General features: G+C 42.2%; 1 protein-coding gene across 7 annotated transcripts in view; it reads left to right on the top strand.

Moving 5' to 3' along the window:
- The first annotated feature begins 11,597 nt into the window (after positions 1 to 11,597).
- Trpc3 (transient receptor potential cation channel subfamily C member 3) overlaps positions 11,598 to 19,450 on the top strand; it is a 77,925-nt gene continuing 70,072 nt past the window's right edge. For 4 of the 7 annotated variants that reach the window (XM_013075909.3, XM_013075908.3, XM_087193256.1 and 1 more), the window contains exon 1: positions 11,599 to 11,849. In XM_013075909.3, coding sequence (XP_012931363.1) covers positions 11,656 to 11,849 — 194 coding nt within the window. In that variant the 5' untranslated portion in view covers positions 11,599 to 11,655. Of the gene's footprint in view, positions 11,850 to 19,450 lie in introns of all 7 variants that reach the window. The other 3 variants (XM_087193255.1, XM_013075907.3, XM_087193257.1) reach the window with 1 other exon arrangement.

Here is a 19,450-nt window from a genome sequence, read left to right as displayed (position 1 = left end):
TATTCATTTCACATTTAAAAATGTATGAGCAGGTATGTAAAAGAGTACTTGAGCATAGAAAAATTCATTAATAATCCACTTAGTCCCATGGGAGAGTTGTTACAATCCCTTTAAGAACAAATTTACTCTTGGAGATTTCTGCTCTGGGAGAGTTGTGAATTTTTTCATCTGTAAAATTTAATAATTATCAAGAACTATGAAGGACCTGGGATTTTACCCTACCTGTAAGTTAATGAGTTGGTGAGCCACAGTTTCATGGATCCTGGCACAAGGCACAAAACTCCCAGACTAGAGATGAAGGACAGTTTATTACTTGTAGCAACAACAGTAGCCAGAATGTCAACATTCGTGCCAATTCCCTGAATACTGATTCCCACAGAGTGACGTGAAGAGGGCCAGATGACATCTGCAATGCAATGGGTTGCATTACAAGAGAGGAACCATGAGCATATGTAACCGGGAAGCTTGCCTGGCTTTGCCCTCAGGGAGAGCTTTATCTTTATTGTACTGGGCAATAAACACATTTGCTCTTTGCTCCAGAAAAGGACACACTCTCATCATCTAAGTCTGGTCATCAAATATCCTTGAAAAGAGGTTCCAGAACACAGGCAGCCATTGCTCTGTTTGCAAAACGTATACAAATGTGAGGCACACCTGGACAACTGTATCCTAATAATAAATGTCTGTCTCTGCTCAAGACAGACTCTAAAACCCTAGCCTGGCCTTCAGCCCACTCCATTCTCTCCCCGAATTAGGAGCCTTTTGTGATGGTACTATTGGCAGATATTGATTAGGTAGGAAGTGAGAGGAGATTTAAGTCAGTTAAGAACTGAAACTTTACTATCTGGAAAAACCAAAGTCAGAAACCCTACAGGGAAATTACTGAATGTCTGACTTCGTACTTTGCAGCTACTCCTGTTCTTCAAAAAAAAAAAAATCTTTCTTTCACCTCATTTTAAAATACAGCTTCTAATTCCACTAAATGAAGAGTTATTGCAATTTTTGCAATGTAAATCCCTTGGAGCATTAAGACTCAGGTATTCACACACACACACACACACACACACACACACGTGTCATTTGTATGAAATATTTTCCTTTTAAGAGCAAGCTGGATTGGCTGCCCTGAGGGAATAGCAATTTTGACTGACAGGACATGAAAAGGTAATTGTGAAGCACAGAGTACTTTGAGAGATAACATTGCAGAAGAATTAAAACAATATGATATCACTGAGCTCACAGGTGCCAGGGAAGATTAGTACAATAAGGTAGAAAACAGCGGAGCAAGTGAGTAGGGAGAGGCCTAAAAAAGTTTCGACTTTTCTCAGATTTCACCTGGAGTTGGCACCACAGCCACAGCCGGAGACCAGAGCAGGCTCTTTCGCCTTCTCACTTTTTGGTCTCTTCATTTCACAAGTATTTATTGAATATCTGCACTCTTATTATTACTTGACACCACTTATTGAACACTCGCTATGTTGCCAGGTTTATGATTACACTGGTGTTCAAGGTCAAATAAGACATGTAGGAACTGCTGGGAACTCCCTTGGCCTATGAGAACTGTAAGAACTTACAGCCCAGAGGGGAAGACAGATAAGTTGGAGAACAGTCACACAATTCTGTGAGTGGAAGAGATGGGATTTGATTCCAGGCCTCTGGTTTAAAGTGTATGTCCCTACATGTCTCATTGTACTGCCACTGAAACAAGTTTAAGCAAACTGTCCTGGAAATATAACTACCCTCTATAACTTATTTCTATGAAAAAGTTAATTTTGAATTCCAAACTTGTGACTCATGAAAAAATTTCCAAACACATGTTTATGTTTGGAAACTGCCTGGGATTTCCTTGGCTTTTAAAAACTATAAGTATTAGTGGCAAACAGTTTACAAGACACTGTAAATTCTGTATAAAAAGCACTATAATGTTAATTACCACACAATGAGTTCAGTGATCCTGCTTTGGGGAGGTCAAATTTTCTAATACATAGCATTTCCTATTTTAGTATATAATGCTAACAAAACAAAAGACACAAGGTTACTTTTTTTTTTCTTTCCTTTTCTGTACTGGTGATTGAGCTGAGCTACATTGTCAGGCCTTTTTAAAATTTTTTATTTTGAGACAGGATCTCACTAAGTTGCCCAGGCTGCGCCTGAACTTGTGATCCTCCTCCTTCCTCAGCTTCCCAGAGTGCTGGGATTACAGGCCTGGCTGATATAAGGTTCCTCTTAAAAAAAAAAAAAATCCATTTATGAGAAAACTTCTATTCTTAAAGAGGAAAAGAATGTGCACTGTTTAGGAACATTATACCTGTTCTCATACTCTCTTTCCCTTGAGGAAACTGCTGAGCCTAAACTACATGCTGTGGTACAAGCATTAACTGTCAACAGTGTCTTCTTGCTATATATGCTATAGATGACCCTGGAAAAAGAGCGAATGGGCAGGGACAGGGTGAGGAAGGAGAACAGGAGCCTTTGACTGTGTGTGAAATTGATTTCAAAGAAGGTATAGAAGTTTTTTTAGAAACTGAAGAGAGAGTGACGCGGAAGACGCCGAATCACCCCGCTGCATACAGGCAGGTCTGCCCACACCCTGCCGAGGTCCCCAGTCGCGCGGAACACACGCCGAATCAGCCCGCTGCAGACAGGCAGGTCTGTGCACGCCCTACCGAGGTCCTGAGTCACTCAGAAGACACCGAATCACCCCACTGCAGACAGGCAGCCACCTGATTCCACATTACCAAGGCGCAGAGGACACCAGACCACCAGACCAAGGTACTGAGTCCCACTGTTCCCGGCCCAGAGGTAGGGGTTTCTGAGCCTTCCTCCCACTGCTCCTGGTCCAGAGGAAGGGGCTTCCCAGTCACCATCCCTCCCGCTGCTCCCAGCCCAGAGGAAAGGGCTTTTGGGCCACCTTCTGTCCCGCTGCTCCTGGCTCAGAAGAAGGGGCTTCCGGGCCACCATCCCTCCCACCGCTCCCGGCCCAGAGGGAGGGGCTTCTGTGCCACCATCCCACTGCTCCTGGTCCAGAGGAAGGGGTTTCCCGGCCATCATCCCTCCGGCTGCTCCCAGCCCACAGGAAAGGGCTTTTGGGTCACCATCCCTACTGCTGCTCCCGGCCCCTGTCCCACCTTACCCAGCTCAGAGGAGGTAATCCGTGCAGGCGCTAACAGCCCCCTGCCCGAGTCGAAATGACAAAACACATAAATAAGTCTCAAAACCAGACTTCCAGATCACCTACAGCAACCCCAAAGGGAAATGAGATGGAACCCTCTGATACTCAACCACCTGGACCCATTGAACAGGCAACAAAAGGGGATCTGGGAAAAATGAAATCAGAAATAATTTCTCAGATAGTAGGAGAAATTGTGCCCTTAGTGCAAGACATGATTAATAAATCTAGAGAGGAGCTGAGGAACAGGATGGAATCCCAGCATAGGAAACAAATGGAATCCATAAAACAGGATGCAAATAGATTTCTGGGACATGAAAAACTCCACTGAAAGTCTACACAGCAGAATGAGCCAGTGTGAGGACAGAATTTCAGATATAGAAGATAAGATTGCAATTAGTGACCAGGAAAAGAAAAATTGCTTCAAAATTCTAAGGGAACATGAGAAATCAATGCAGCAGCTGCTAGATGATGCAAACAAGAATAACATAAGACTGATTGGGCTCAATGAAGAAACAGGAGAGAGTGCAGATGACATAAAAAAATCTCTTCACAGAAATAATGGCAGAAAACTTCCTAAGCAGGGGAAAAGAGCTTGACATACAGATAAGTGAGGCATATAGGACTCCAAATAGCCTTGATCAAAAAAAATCTACACATAGGCATATAATTGTTAAGATTCCAGAAACACAACAGAAGAACAAAGTTCTCCAAGCAGTCAGAGAAAAGAAACAAATCACATACAAAGGAAAGCCCATCAGAATCACAGCACACTTCTCAACACAAACCATCAAGGCAAGAAGAGCTTGGAGTGACATATTCCAAGCCCTAAATGAAAACAGCCTCCAACCCAGATTGATGTACCCTGCAAAACTATCTTTCAAAATAGATGGAGAAATAAGATACTTTCATGACAAAGAGCACCTTAGGAACTTCATGAATACCAAACCAGCACTCCAAAGAATTTTACACAATAGCCTAGGAACAGACATTGAGGATCACAACCCCAGGAAGCAAAGCAGAGTGGCATGACAAGAAATTAAATGTAAAGGGGGAGAACCCAACAAAAAGAAAAAGTCATGGCAATGACAAGTTAATATGTTTCAGTTATAACCATCAACGTTAATGGTCTCAATTCACCAATCAAAAGAAATAGACCGGCACAATGGGTCAAGAGGCAAAATCCAACAATATGCTGCATACAAGAAACACACTTAATTCAAAAGGAAACTCATAGACTCAAAGTGAAAGGGTGGAAAACAATACTGCATGTGACAGGAACCCGAAAAAAAGCAGGAGTAGCTATCTTCTTAGCAGATCAAGTAGATTTCAAACCAACACTAATTAAGAGAGATGAAGAAGGACACTACATCCTTCTAAAGGGAAGAATCCAAGAGGAAGAGATGACAATCATAAATATCTATGCACCAAACTCTAGTGCACCCAACTATATAAAACAAATACTAACGGACATGAAAAGCCATATATGCACTAATACAATTGTAGTGGGGGACCTCAACACCCCACTGTCACAAATAGATAGATCAACTAGACTAAAAATAAGTAATGAAATGCTAGAACTCAATCAAACTCTTGAACAAATGAACTTAACAGATGTTTACAGAGTCTTCCACCCCACAAGATCAGAATACACATTCTTCTCAGCTGCACATGGGTCATTCTCCAAAATAGACCACATACTCACACATAGAACATGTTTAAGGAAGTGCAAAGGAATTGAAGTTATCTCCTGTATATTATCAGAGCGTAGTGCGATGAAATTGGAGATCCGTAGCCAAAGAAACTCAAAAAATGTCATCAACAGGTGGAAATTGAACAACACACTTCTGAATAACCAATGGGTCACAGAGGAAATTAAAGAAGAAATCAGACAGTTCCTTCAATTAAATGACAATGACAATACAACATATCAGAATCTATGGGACACAATGAAAGCAGTCTTATGAGGGAAATTCATAGCAGTGAATATGCATATTAGGAAAACAGAACGAGCCCAATTAAACAACCTGATGCTGAACCTCAAGCTTCTAGAAAAAGAAGAGCAGGACAACCCCAAAGCTCATACAAGGGAGGAAATTATAAAGATCAGAGGAGAAATCAATGCAATGGAGACTAAGAGAACGATACAAAAAATCAATGAAGCCAAGAGTTGGTTCTTTGAAAGAATCAACAAAATGGATAAACCTTTAGTCAACCTTGTCAGAAAAAGGAAAGAAAAGGCCCAAATGCATGCAATTAGGAATGAAAAGGGTGAAACTACAACAGACCCAGCAGAAATCCAGAGGATCATCAATACCTACTTCCAGCACCTATACACCAACAAGATGGACAACACAGAAGAAATGGACAGATTCCTAGATACATATGAATTGCCAAAGTTGAATGAAGAAGACCTAAAAATTCTGAACAACCGAATATCAACCAATGAAATTGAAAACATAATTAAAAACTTATCACCTAAGAAAAGCCCGGGCCCTGATGGCTTCACTGCTGAATTCTACAAGACATTTAGAGAGGAACTGCTGCTGCTACTGTTTAAACTCTTCCATGAAATTGAAAGGAAGCAATACTCCCAAATTCATTCCTGGAAGCAAGCATCACCTTGATCCCCAAAGCAGAGAAAGGCCCAAGTGAAAAAGAGAACTATAGGCCAATCTCACTAATGAACATAGATGCAGAAATCCTTAATAAGATACTGGCAAACAGAATGCAGAAGATCATCAAGAAGATCATACACCCTGATCAAGTGGGATTCATCCCAGGGATGCAGGGGTGGTTCAATATACGAAAATCAATTAATGTAATACACTATTTCAATAGAGCCAAGGACAAAAATCATATGATTATCTCCATAAACGCAGAAAAAGCATTTGATAAAATCCAACATGCATTTATGATAAAAACCCTACAAAAAATTGGAATAGATGGTCTCTACCTCAAACTGATAGAAGCCATCTATGAAAAACCAAGAGCCAATATCATACTAAATGGTCAAAAACTGAAATCCTTCACACTAAAATCAGGAACAAGACAAGGATGTCCACTATCACCACTCTTGTTCAATATAGTTCTGGAAACATTAGCCCCAGCAATTAGACAAGAGAAAGAAATAAAAGGATAAAGACAGGAAATGAAGAAGTCAAATTGTCATTATTTGCAGATGACATGATACTGTATATAGAAGACCCCAAGAACTCCACCAAAAGTCTTCTAGACTTAATAACCAAATTCAGTCAAGTAGCTGGTTACAAGGTCAACACACAAAAATCAATAGCTTTCCTCTACACCAGTGACAGACTCACTGAGAGAGAAATAGGGCAAATAATTCCTTTCACAATAGCATCCAAAAAACTGAAATACCTAGGAATCATCCTAACAAAAGAAATCAAAGACTTCTTCTCTGAAAACTATGGCACTCTGAAAAGAGAGATTGAAGATGATACCAGAAAATGGACAGACATCCCCTGCTCCTGGGTAGGAAGGATTAATATAGTGAAAATGGCCATACTTCCAAAACTGCTATATAGATTTAATGCAATTCCAATTGAGATCCCAGCAGCATACTTCATAGACCTCGAGAAAACAATCCAAAAATTCATTTGGAGCAAGAAGAGACCCAGAATAGCAAGAGCAATTCTAGGTGACAGAGACATGGCAGGGGTATCACAATCCCCAACCAGCAACTATACTACAAAGCTACTGTGATAAAAACAGCATGGTACTGGCAAAGAAACAGGCTTGAGGAGCAGTGGAACAGATTAGAAGATGCAGAAACAACGCCAGACACACTCAGCCATCTCATCTTCGGCAAAGGAGCCAAACACCCTCACTGGAGGAAAGATAGTCTCTTTAATAAATGGTGCTGGAAAAATTGGGCTTCAACTTGCCAAAGATTAAAACTAGACCTGTATCTCTCACCATGCACTAAACTAAAACCAAAATGGATTAAAGATCTAAATATTAAAATAGAAACGCTGAACCAGTTGGAACAGAGGTTAGGTAGAATCCTTGAAGACATCGGTGTAGGAAAAGATTTTATGAACAAAACCTCAGTTGCCCGTGAACTAGCACAAACAATCAACAAATGGGATCTCTTCTTATTAAAAGGCTTCTGCACAGCAAGAGAAACCACCAGCAGTGTGAAGAGACAATCCACAATGTGGGAAAAAATCTTCACCTGCTCTTCCTCAGACAAAGGTCTACTATCTCAAATCTATAAAGAACTTAAAAAGATCAGACCTCCCAAATTTAAAGACCCAGTCCAAAAATGGCCATCTGAAATGAACAGATATTTCTCAGACAAAGAAGTAGAAATAGCAAATAAATACATGAAAACATGTTCAACATCACTGGTCATTCGAGAGATGCAAATGAAAACAATGCTGAGATTCCACTTCACTCCAGAAAGAATGGCTGCTATCATGAAATCAACCAATAACAAATGCTTATGGGGCTGTGGGGAAAGAGGAACCCTGCTCCACTGCTGGTGGGAGTGTAGACTGGTGCAAGCACTGTGGAAATCAGTATGGCAAACCTCAAAGAACTAGGACTGGAAGTCCCATTTGACCCTGCTCTTCCACTGCTGGGGATCTTTCCCAAAGAATTAAAAGAATCATACCACAGTGATATATGTGCACCCATGTTCATAGCAGCACAGTTTGTAATAGCTAAAACTTGGAAACAGCCCAAATGCCCATCAACTGGAGACTGGATAAAGAAAATGTGGTTTTTTAATAAAATGGAGTACTACTCAGCCATAAAAAATGAGAAATTAGAGACATTCATAGCTAAGTGGATGCACATTGAGGCAATACTCTTAAGTGAAATAAATAGGACACAGATGTGTAAATACTGAATAGTTTCTCTGGTGTGAGAAACTGACAGTGTAAATAAGGACTAAATGTATAATAGGTGATGTGAAATAGGAAGAAAAGGGGCAAAGGGGAAGGAAGTGGGAGGGCTAGGGGAAAGGATAGAAGGGAATGGGATTAATATGAGAAAATGGAAAAATAGGAACAAAAGTTTTGTAAATAGGGAGGGCTGGAGGGGTTGAAGGGAGGACTGGGCAAGGGTGAAAAACAAGAACCAAGAGAGACAATGTAAAGGTGCAGATTTCCAATGATGAATGTCGTTATATTGTATACCTAAAATTTACCAATGATTAGAATGAATAATCGATAATGTAAAATAGGAAGAAAAGGTCCAAAGGGGTAGGGGTAGTGGGAGGCACAAGGGAAAGGAAAGAAGGGAAAGGAAAAAATGATGAGAAATGGAAAAAATGGAAATAAAGTCTTTGTAAATAGGGAAGGGTGGAGGGCGTGAAGGGAGGGCTAGGAATGGGGAAAAAATAAGAACCAAGATGCATTATATAAAGGTACAATTCCCAATGAGAAATGTAATTGTGTTGTATACCTACAATATACCAATAAAAAAATTGAATACAAAAAAAAAAAAGAAACTGAAGAGAAATTTGGAGACCATCCTCTGCCACTGGGTTTTTAAAAAAAATCACTAATTATATTTGGATTTATCATGAAAGTTATTCTCCACTTATCCCTCAGTGGCTACCTCCAGTTGAAAAGAGTTGGATATTTTGGGGCTGGGGATGTAACTTAGGGGTAGTGGTAACAGATTTTGAATGTATCTTAGACAAGCAATTAATGAGTATGCAAGCAGCTAACAATGCCTATGCTGTGATACATCTTCTTCTAAGAAAGAAGAAAATTAAAAAGACAAAGCTGGCCTATGCCAAAAAGCTACACACTTCTTCTTGTCTAAAAATCTATTTTCTTTTAGATTTCCTCTTCTCTGGGTTTCCCTTAATCTTAAAGCCACACTTTTTCAGAATCAAAATGTTAGACTCTGGATGAAGCAGTTCCCTCACTCGAGGAGAACCAGTGTGTGTTATGAATTGAACTGTGCGCCCCCCAACTCACGTTAAGCCCAGTCCCCAGGATTTCACAATATGCCCATAGTCAGAGATGGTGTTTTTAAATAGGTTGAGAAAGTAAAATGTGCTTATTAGTTGGGCCTTAATCCAATTTCAGTGGTGCCCTTATAAAAAGAGAACACTGGGACAGGCACGGAGGAGAGGTCATGTAAGGACACAGGGAGAAGTCAAGATGAGAGGCCTCGGATGAAACCAAGCCTGCTGACACTTTGCACTCAGACCTCTAGTCTCCAGAATTGTGAGAAAATAAATTTGTTGTCCAAGCCCCTGAGTCTTTGATATGTTGTTATGGTAGCCCTAGGAAACTGATGGAGTGTGGAAGAGTAAACCCTGGTGGCTCCAGTGTTCACACAGAGTTTCTCTCCAGAGCCTCATAAGGGCAGTTCATAAACTTGTTAATGTGACTACAAAGAACCATGGACCTCATTAATTCATTCAACAAACATTTATTGACTTTGTCCAGGCACAAATGACAAGGGCAAAAAAATAAGCTCCCAAGTAGCTCAAAATAAATATGATCCTAAGTCACGACAGTTTAAAGAGGACCCAGAATTAACTTCACTGTGATGCAGTCTGAGGTGAGATGTGCTATGCAGAGTGGGTGAGGACCACATCGCGGCCATGGAGACCTCCCTGGGATGCAGGAGGATGGTCGGATTGGAGGCCCATTATAAGTAGGTCTTTTGGGAAAAATAGAAGTGTGCCAGGTGGATGATGGAGCTTAGACACTGCAGCATCAGGAAGTTGAAAAAAGTAGGGAGGTGACCTGTATGTCCACCCAGTGAGGAATGGGACATTGAGGGTTACTGGAGTTAGACTGTGTATGAGGGAGAATGGGAGGAGGGACTGAAGAATTAGGGTCAGACCACAGAGGGCTGGCTGGGTATGCCAAATTTGGATTTTAACCTGAAAGCAGTGGGAAACCACCAGAGATTTTTATATAGAAAAGTCATGATGAGACTTGCTTTGAGCACGGTCTCTGGGTCTCTCCTAGAGGTGTGTTGCAGAAAGACTGGCAGGCAGGGAGGTCCACGGTGCTGGAAGGGGTCTGCCTGAGACATGCAGACTTACTGTCAGCTGGAGAAAGTCAGAGTATTTTATTTACTTTTGAAGAATTAAATTCAATGGAGCTACATTTCCTTACTTGTGTTTTGTTTAAATTTGGGAAGAATTGTTCCTCCAAGAAGTATGGTATATTGAATAAAGTTTAAAAAGAACAAATCACATTTTATCCCACCTTGTTTCTTTCCATTTGGATTAGCTGGGGCAACAGGAAAGTCTTGAGAATGAGGCCTCCTGGGTCTGATCTGAGTGTTCCTCACTATCCATCTACCTTAAGCAGTTCACTCAGCCTCTCTAGGACTCAGCCTTCTCATTTCTAAAAGGAGCAGGGCTGGGTGTGTAGCTGTGGTAAAGCACACTCCAGGCTCTGTGTCCCATCCTCAGCTCTGCAAAATAAATAAATGAAATGAAAATAAAAGGGAAGAGATTATTTGATCCCTGACACTCCTGTTGACCAAAATTCTGGGGAACTCTTTTAAATAAATTTTATTTTATTCCATCCCCCCAATACCCTCCCCTCCTATGTACAAAAGCGTCCTTAAAATTCTGTAACTCTTTACTCCCAGAATAAATGTTCTTGAATTTTATGACACTTTTCTTAAAGTTTTTTTTTTTAAAGACTTCAAATTTTTGCTGAAAAGTATTTCTTAGATAGTATGTAAGTCCTCTTAGATGCCTTTGAGATCCATTAAACGAACATGCATCTTGCACGTTTAAAACAATGCCCTCCTGGGGTACAAAGGCACTGATGGGAAATGCATTTATACCTCTGTAGGTTCAAGCAAATCTTGAATACGACGAAAGAGCGATGCTTTTGAAATATGGGGAGTTGCATGGGGTAAATAAGACTGCAGGAAAATTAACGAGCCAGTCCATTCCCTTTTCTCTTCCTTAGGAAACTTGTGTCCGAATGCAAACGAGCTCTAGGTTCTCTGGAAAACAAAAAGGAGAGCGAGGAGAGGAAGTTTCTCCAATTTCTTTACTTCTCACCTGCTGGTCTGTCTGATTTCCTCTCCAGCTCTGTCTGATAAAGAATTGATTCTCCCCCTCCTCTTCCGCCCTCCTCCCTCCCTTCCTCTCCTCCCTAACGATGCTGTCCTAGTAAGTGATGCTGTCGGAGCCACGAGGCCAGCACGGAGCAGGCGTTGCAGCCGCCGCCTCGGGGCCGGAGCTCCCTTCCCAGCGCCCGCCGCGGCCCCGGGCTTGGTCCCCGCAGCAGCGGCGCCCGCAGGTGGATGGTGGGCTGCAGCACCCAGGCTCCGGCTCCCGCCCCTGACCGCTCGCACGCGGGCCGCGCCGTGCGCTTCTCCCGCCTTCCCGCCGCGGGCTGCGCGGGGCTGAGGGAGCGGCGGCGGGGGAGCAGGGGGCGCCGCCCCGAGACCGCGCGGGGGCGGCGGCGGCGGGGGAGGAGGCCGGGGGCCGGCAGCCCAGAGCGCGGACCGCCGCTGGCGCGATGTCCACCAAGGTCAGGAAGTGCAAGGAGCAGGCGAGGGTGACCTTCCCCGCGCCGGAGGAGCAGGAGGAGGACGAAGGGGAGGACGAGAGCGCGGAGCCGCAGCGCCGCCTCCGCCGGGGCTGGAGGGACGTCAACGGGGGGCTCGAGCCACCCCGCTCCTGCCCGCCGCCCCGCTCCCCGGGCCCGGACGAGTGAGTACCCAGGGGTCCGACGTGGGAGCCTGGGGGGGGGGGGGGACCCCGGGCAGCGCCTGCCGAGGCAGGACCCTAGAACCCCGCACTGCACTGCCGGATCGGCCCCTGCGTCTACTGTTCGGAGGGACTTGGGGGGAGCTGTGTGGACGCCGCCTCACAGCAGCCCGCAGATGGACACGCGGACGCCACGCGCGTCCCAGCTAGCGGGCACTGCCTCGCCTAGAGCCGAGCGCGCGCACGACTGCCACCCGGGCTGGGGACCCCTCACAAACGGACCGGGGTGCTGGAGGCTGAGAAAGGGGAGCAGGTGCACAGACGTGGGCGCCCCCTCGAGCCCCAAACTCCTCCCTGGGGGCTCAGCTCTGACCCAACTGGGAACGTGGGTCCCCTCCGATGCTTTCGGCCGTCGGGGGCAGGGCCAGGGCCGCGGGAAGTCGGGAGGGGACAGTGCGAGGCTAGGTGCTGGCGGAAATCTCCCCGGGCTCACCTCCCCGAAGTCCTTCCGCAGTAGAGGTAAAACTAGAACCGCAGCCCCCGCGGTCACCCGAGGAGGGAGTGGTAACTTAGGCTGCCGTTCCCGGGCAGCTCGGGGTCTTTTCTTTATAACGAATGAGTGGTTGGCGCTTAAATGTGTGCGCAAGAGCAACTTTTCCTAATTTCCAGTCTTGAAGACTGCGAGATGCGAAGAAGATAAAGCGAGAGTTATCAGTGTTACTGAGTGAGGGACTCTGTTTCTCCTGCCGCACACAGTGGGCGTCCTGAAGGGTTTAACGTCTTTAAGGAAGAGGCACAGATGTACGTAGAAAACTTGGGGTCTAAACTTGGCCTTGAAGGGGAGATGGTTCTCTCCGGATGGGACCAAGATTCTGCAGCGCCTCCTGCCGCCCTAAAACTGTCCACTGCCGGTCCGAGGCCTGTGGGGCGACCCAGGAGGGACCCCACCAGTCCCCTGCTTGCTGCTTGGCTGCCTCAGAGCCGCCGCCGCCTGGCCGAGCTGCACTTGCATAAACAGAAATCTAAGGCTGGGAGTAGATCCCACAGGGAAGGGCTCGGATTTAAAATAAGCTATGCATCCCGAGGTGGTTTCATTATTGCTGAAGATTAGCACGGAGTGGAAATGGCCCAGAAAGTGGAGGAAAAGACCTGATCCTTTGGGATTAAAGCGCTGTCAGCTCGCTTCAACACCTCCCTAAAGTTTTTAAATATTGTCCATTTTTCTTCTTGCCAAACTGTTTTTTTTAATAAACTCGCTCATTTTCTTTTTTAAAACTCATCTTTTTCCTTAAATCAGGACTAAATGGGACACCTGTACACTCTTGTCTAAGAAAGTAGGGCTGAGCAGAGGTTATTGTATTCACATTTGAGGTTACAGGTCATTTACACAGTGCCCTGGGGCGATTTCAGTGGTAGGCTCCCATCTAACTGCTAATACAACACCTTTCCTATCTACCTACCAACTTCACCTGCTTCAGCAAGGAAGTGTTGTGGTGTACTTATTCTGTAGGGGAAGAAGACCCAGTCCTTTGAAGGAGATACACATTAATAGATGTTTCTCTTGGAGGCAGGGCAGCAGGCCCTGTCACTTGGTAACCTCCGAGACTAGCTTGGTATCTGGCAGAGATAGGAAGGGCTCAGAATAATCCTCATGTGTGTTGAATAGCATATTCTTACCGAACAGTGTTCACGTATCACTGTGGAAACGTGAGCAGGAAGCCCAGGACGGACTCTGAGAAAGATGCCACGTCTAGCAAGGTCCCAGGGGTATTTTCAGTAAGCAGAGAGGCAGAGCTGAACTTAAAATTCAGCGGGATCCTGAGGAGAGAATCCCACTTTTACCCCGCCCCCAATTTCATCAGAGTAATCCTGTGCTCATTGCTCCACGTTCTAGCATTCCGCTGGGAAATTGTAAACAGCTGATATAGGAGGGAGAGTGTTATCTGTGCTATCACTAGCAAGATTTTTTTTTAAAAAATCTTTTATACAACTCTTGATTCTACCATTTAGCCAAACCAAGACTTCCTTTGTCCCAATTGTCTGCAAACCTAGGAACAAGTAATTTGTCGTCAGAGTTTACCTCGTTCTTAAAGTTGTTTGGTTATTAAATGTACCTGATGAATGCCAAACTGTTCTTGTGAGTTCCAGTTCAAAGACATTTCTTTAGTACATACAAGTGCTAAGCGCAGGTTAGACGTAGCAACTCACAAAGGTGATTCCTGTGCTCCGGAGTTTAAAATTTCATGGGAGGGGGAAGACTGAGCATGAGCAATTCTGCTGTAAATTAGAGTAAAATAAGGACAGATTTAAAGAACAGAGAACTATGAGAAGTCAAATGCAGGAGAGAGGGACTTTGGTTGTAGAGAAATTAAGGAAACCTTGGGCTAGGGATGTAGCTCAGTGACACAAAGCTTGCCTAGCATGTTCCTGGCCATGGATTCAATCTCCAGAAAGAGGAGGGAAGGAATGAAGAAAACAAGAAAGGAAGGGAGGAACAGGAGGAGGGAGGGATGGAGGGAGAGAGGGAAAACAAAGAAATAAAAAAAGAAAATTGTGGAGACATTGGGTGAGGATAGAATGAATACTTTGAGAAATTAAGGAAACTTTTATGGGCCTTGAAGGATTGATGGGGTAACTAACAGGTAATTAATTCAAACCCTTTCTCTCTTTTCTGCCAAAACAAAACAAAACCCACCAGACATGTCTCAGGAATATTAGTAGAGTTTGACTGGAACATAGAGTATGTGTAGGGGAGCAGTGAGATTCGGCTAGATATTGTGATTTGGTTTATTAATATGAAAGGTCTTACATGCCAAGGGTGTAGCAACAGGCAGCCATTGCTTGTTTTAAAGCAGCAAGAATTTGGTCAAAGCCACTCACTCTGGGAGCAAGAAGGATTGAAGTGGCAATTGACAGAATGTAAAGGAACAAATTAGGAGGCTGTTATAGCTGCCCCAGCTCAGGTTAGGATCTGTTATAGTGTAGTGTTGGTGGGTGAAAATGAGAGATTGGAAGAGAACACACAAATGGAATCTCGGGATTCCTCACATTACTCCCATGACAGGCTTAAAGAGAAGCAGGAAGAGAAATGATTTGATTATTTTGGCTAGATAACTAGAGATGTTGATGTCATTGTTGAAAAGAGCAATGAGAAGGATCTGATTTTTCAGATAATTCTAATAGAGGTGTCAAGCAAGGAAGATAGAAATCCAAGTTTATAGAGCGTACAAGAATTTGAGAGTTTGCTGTCTGGTGGAAATTGTTAAAGAATTGCTTGTTCATATGAGATTACTCAAAGGTGAGTGAAGAGAGAAACAAAAGGAGCCTAAACTAGTTTTCTGAGGTAAAAAATTCAGAGGGCAAAGAGAAAAATAGCAAACAAAATATAAAAGAAAAGAATGTGGGGTGGCACTAATGCAGGGATATCTAGAAAAGGACAAGACTTTGAGAAAAGGAAAAAATTGACACACAGGTGGCAAAAAGCTCAAGAAAGCAAGAACTTATGAGTCTACATTTAGAAAGAAGAGTTCGTCCTTGAACACATTAACATATATGCACAGTCAGGGAATTAGCTCAGTGGCACAGGGCCTGCCTCGCAAACGCATGGTCCTGAGTTCAATCCCTGGTACCAAAAAAGAAAAAAAAAAATCTATATATGCACAAAGTCATCAGATTTCTCTGTAGTGTTACCTTTAACAGAGAAAGACTTACAGTAAAGAGAACTTGGGTTTTTTTTTAGAAGTGCAACCAAAAATTAGGCATAATAAAAGCAGTAATCTGTGTTTATATATGCTCATTAATTTGAATCACACCTTCTTAAAACAAGTTTTTATCATTGGCCTTTGACAGAGGAAACTGGTACACAGAGAAGGAATTTTCTAAAAGTGATTTGGCAAGTCATAAACAGCTTCTGATGCTTAGCTATAGGAAAGGGGAGGTGAAGATGAGGACCCTTTACTTTGTAATGCAGATTAACTAGTTGGGTGTCAGTTTCCATGACAGTGAATTTTTATGAATGTTTCAATCTTGGCCTGGTTTGGCTGTGGGATTAAGAATAGTGTTGTGTCCATTGGTTGGCATCAGAATGGAAGTAAAACCTTCTCATCCCTAAAGTAGAGATTGGAGATTCTCCAAGTCCCTGATGAATCTCTAAGGACAGGAATGCAGACTTTGAAGACTAAAGTCCAACTGGTGTTATTTAGGAAAAGGTAGATTATTACTGCACCATTACAAATTAATTTTCAAGAACAGCACGACGTGGCATTGGACTTGAGGCCTTTAGTAACCTAAAACTTTTCAGTATATTATCAGATTTGTCCTCTAGAGTAAGTTTCACTAAGTACAGTGTAGAAGTGTCATTTTTGTTGGTTTGTTTCAAATTATTTTTGTATAATATCAAAGTAATACATGAATACAGTCTTAAAAGATAGTGCTAAAAGGCTTTTAAGAACAACAGGAAGTGCCAGCTGGTCCCTAGTTTCCTTCCTGTCCACTCCATTTCACTCCACTTTCAACTTCTTCATACACTGCCATCATGTTATTCAATAAGCTCAGGTGAGAATTTTTTCTCAGGTATACTTCTTGTTCTTCCCTTATCCTCCACAGCATGGTTTGTTACAATTTCTGGTTAATATCTTATTTAAGTTCTTCATTATTATGACCATGTAATAATTTTTCACTGCTAAACCAAGTAATATAGTATAATATATACCATATAATAGTTCAATATAATATATAATATAGTACAATATAATATATAATTACTCATTTTTATGTGAGAAATAAACATTTGTCTTATTTTGTCTTTGCTTATTTAGCTAAATTTTCTACATTCTCTCCATTGTATGTTTTCATGAAGACATCTCTTCTAGAGTTCTGGCTTATTTTGTATGTGGTTCTAAAGGGTTTTTTTTTCCAGAAATCTTTTATAATTGTGTATACATGAGTGCTATTTTAAAGATGTGCCTTGGTACAGATTTCTTTTCATTATTTGAACTGGAGACTTGGTGAACCCTGTCAATATGGAGATTATGTCCTTTTGTCCCAGGAAGTTTTCTTGTATTGTTTCTTATATCATTTCCTAACTTCTACTTGTATTTCACTCCTCGCTTTCTAGAATTCCTGTTATGTGGATGTTGGACTTCCTGAACTGATCTTACCTTTTGTGATGTTGTTTTGCTTTGTTGTTTGAGATATTTCTTTCACCCCATCTCCCAACTCTTTGAGTGGATTCTTTGCATTCTAGCCATAGGCAGAGGTGCTGGAGACTGAAACCCCAGCTTCATGTATGACACACACTCTTGCACTGAGCTACAACCTCAGCCCCTAGCCATTAAATTTTTAATTTCTTAAGAGCTCTTTCTTATGGCTATTCCTTTTTGTAGCATTCTTTCTTACTTCAGAGATGTGATTTTTTTTAAAAAAAAACTATTTCTTAGGATGAGCAGGATTAGGAAATAATAAAACTCGCTTTTGGTCTTGTGGAAATGGGCAGGGCTCCCCCATGGTTCTTAGTTCCTGCTCTCCCCTGGGCCTGGTATCTTCACATCTAGAGCATCTTTATTTCTATATCTCCAGAAATTCCAAATCCTGTCTCTTTTAGGGGTTAGGAGGGTTGTCAATTGACCACATAAATTAAGGGTTAGAGATCTATGGGTAAGGAAAGGTTTCTTCCTATTCTTCATACAGACTTTCAGCAATTCCCTCATTTCAGGCTCAGGTTTCCTCTCTGCTGTCTGGAATTTCTTTTGCCTTTGATTTTTGGGCCTTCTTTAGCACAGAGCAGTGTGGATCATCTGCTTCCTGCACTTTGGATGGAACTTCCTTTTCTCCAGAAAATGATTTAGTATTTTTTTTCCTTATCCCCTTTCTATTGTCATATATCTTGGCTTGTGGTTACAAATGTCTCTTGGCTTCATGGAAATTTTGTTTCTGTTTTTAGTTCTCTTATTATTCAGCGGGTAATTTTGGAAAGGAAAGAGGGTAAAATAGGCTTTTATCCCATCATCTTGAAAGCAAACATCCCTACAACTGTGTTTTATTTAAGTCCTAATAGTGACAGTATTTTTTAACAACTGAGAACACAGAAGAGTATCTTCACTCATGACTGATCTTATTAAGTAAATGGAGTAGAAAATAGTCTATGAGGTATAAGAAAGTCATCTGAAGTCCTCACAAATAAATATCTAAGCACTACACCTCTAAATTTAACTAATATAAGATATTTTCAAGAATCATGGCATATTTGAGTTGGAAAGGATTTGTTAAGTCCAATGCCTTATTTTACAAATTAAGAAACTACATCACAGGTTGGCATCTAATTTACAGCAGTCCCAGTTCATCTGGACTCTCTAAGTTCCCAGAGCTCTGCTGTTTACACTGTGGCCTCCTTTGGGTTAAGCATTTCTCTCTTCCCAAAGATTTTTAAAATGCATTCACTCCTGGGAAGAAGAGCACAGGAAACTATTAACTAGCATTAATTAATTTATGAGATCCAATTAAGTCATCATTGCAGTTTGGCTGCTGATGGTAGATCAATTGAAGAAAGTTTGTAAGATAAGGAGCACTAAGCATAGGGGGAAGAGGCCAAAAGGATATCTCAAAGCACAAGTGATTTCCTTCTGGGTGTCATTCATGATTAACCATTGTCTTAATATCACAAAGGTGAAAGAATCCAAGTCCAGCACTGGACCGCTCTCAGAGGACTGAATCACATTTTGGGTTTCTCTCATTACTGTGCTGGAATAGGAAAAGTCTTCCTGTCTCAGTCTCTGTCTCTATTAAAGTTGTTGTTAATCATTAAACTTTTCTTTTGCCTACAATATCTCATAAAATCTCACCTTAAGATTGCAATTGGCAATAAAACACCACGGGAGATGGAATGGGAGGAAGAGCATTGTTTCCTGAGCCCCTGTGTCCTTGATAGGAAGGAATAATTCAACCTCCTGTTGGAGGATAAAGATGGCCAATTTTAGGGAGCATGCTTAAGTAACAAGGAATGGCCACTGAGCACTCTTCTGAAGAGGAAAGCCTCTTTACCTGGCCGGGAGTCTCTCTTCTCAACCCTCTCCTCATACTGCCCTCAACATATGACAACATTGCTGTGACCAGGGAGCCAGATTAGTGGCCTGAACAGGGTGAACACACAGGAATCTGCCCTGAGATAGAGGGTCTGAGTTGTGGACCGTGGAGGGGCTGACTTCACACTTATGCATAAGGGGCTCAGCAGTGACTTTATGAGAGTAATTATAGTATTCTATCTTTAATTAAGGGCTATTTGCCCATGATTAGTCCAAAAAGTCTTATTTTTAAAAATCTCTCCAATTCTGTTTGCATTATTCAAATAGTAGATGATAACATATGTTTGATCCTAGATCTTTTTTAAAAAATGAGATTTAAATGTCCACATATTTGTGACTTGTCAAGGAAAGAGCTGGACAGTACTGATATTCTACACCATTTTTGCATCTCTAAATATATTTTGTCAAAAGAAATGGTTGTATATGAATTGTCTGCTGAAATAAAGGTTGCAGGATGATAAGGTTGGAGGAAACATTTAAAACCTCAAGCTTTGACTTCAGATATGGATGATAATGATAGAAAAC

Source organism: Heterocephalus glaber, unplaced genomic scaffold, assembly GCF_053883595.1.
Source record: "Heterocephalus glaber isolate CG9 unplaced genomic scaffold, H.glaber_assembly_v1.0 deba00001586, whole genome shotgun sequence".
Lineage (NCBI taxonomy): Eukaryota > Metazoa > Chordata > Mammalia > Rodentia > Bathyergidae > Heterocephalus > Heterocephalus glaber.
Note: the sequence above shows the minus strand (reverse complement) of the source record. Positions and strands in the feature narration are given on the sequence as shown.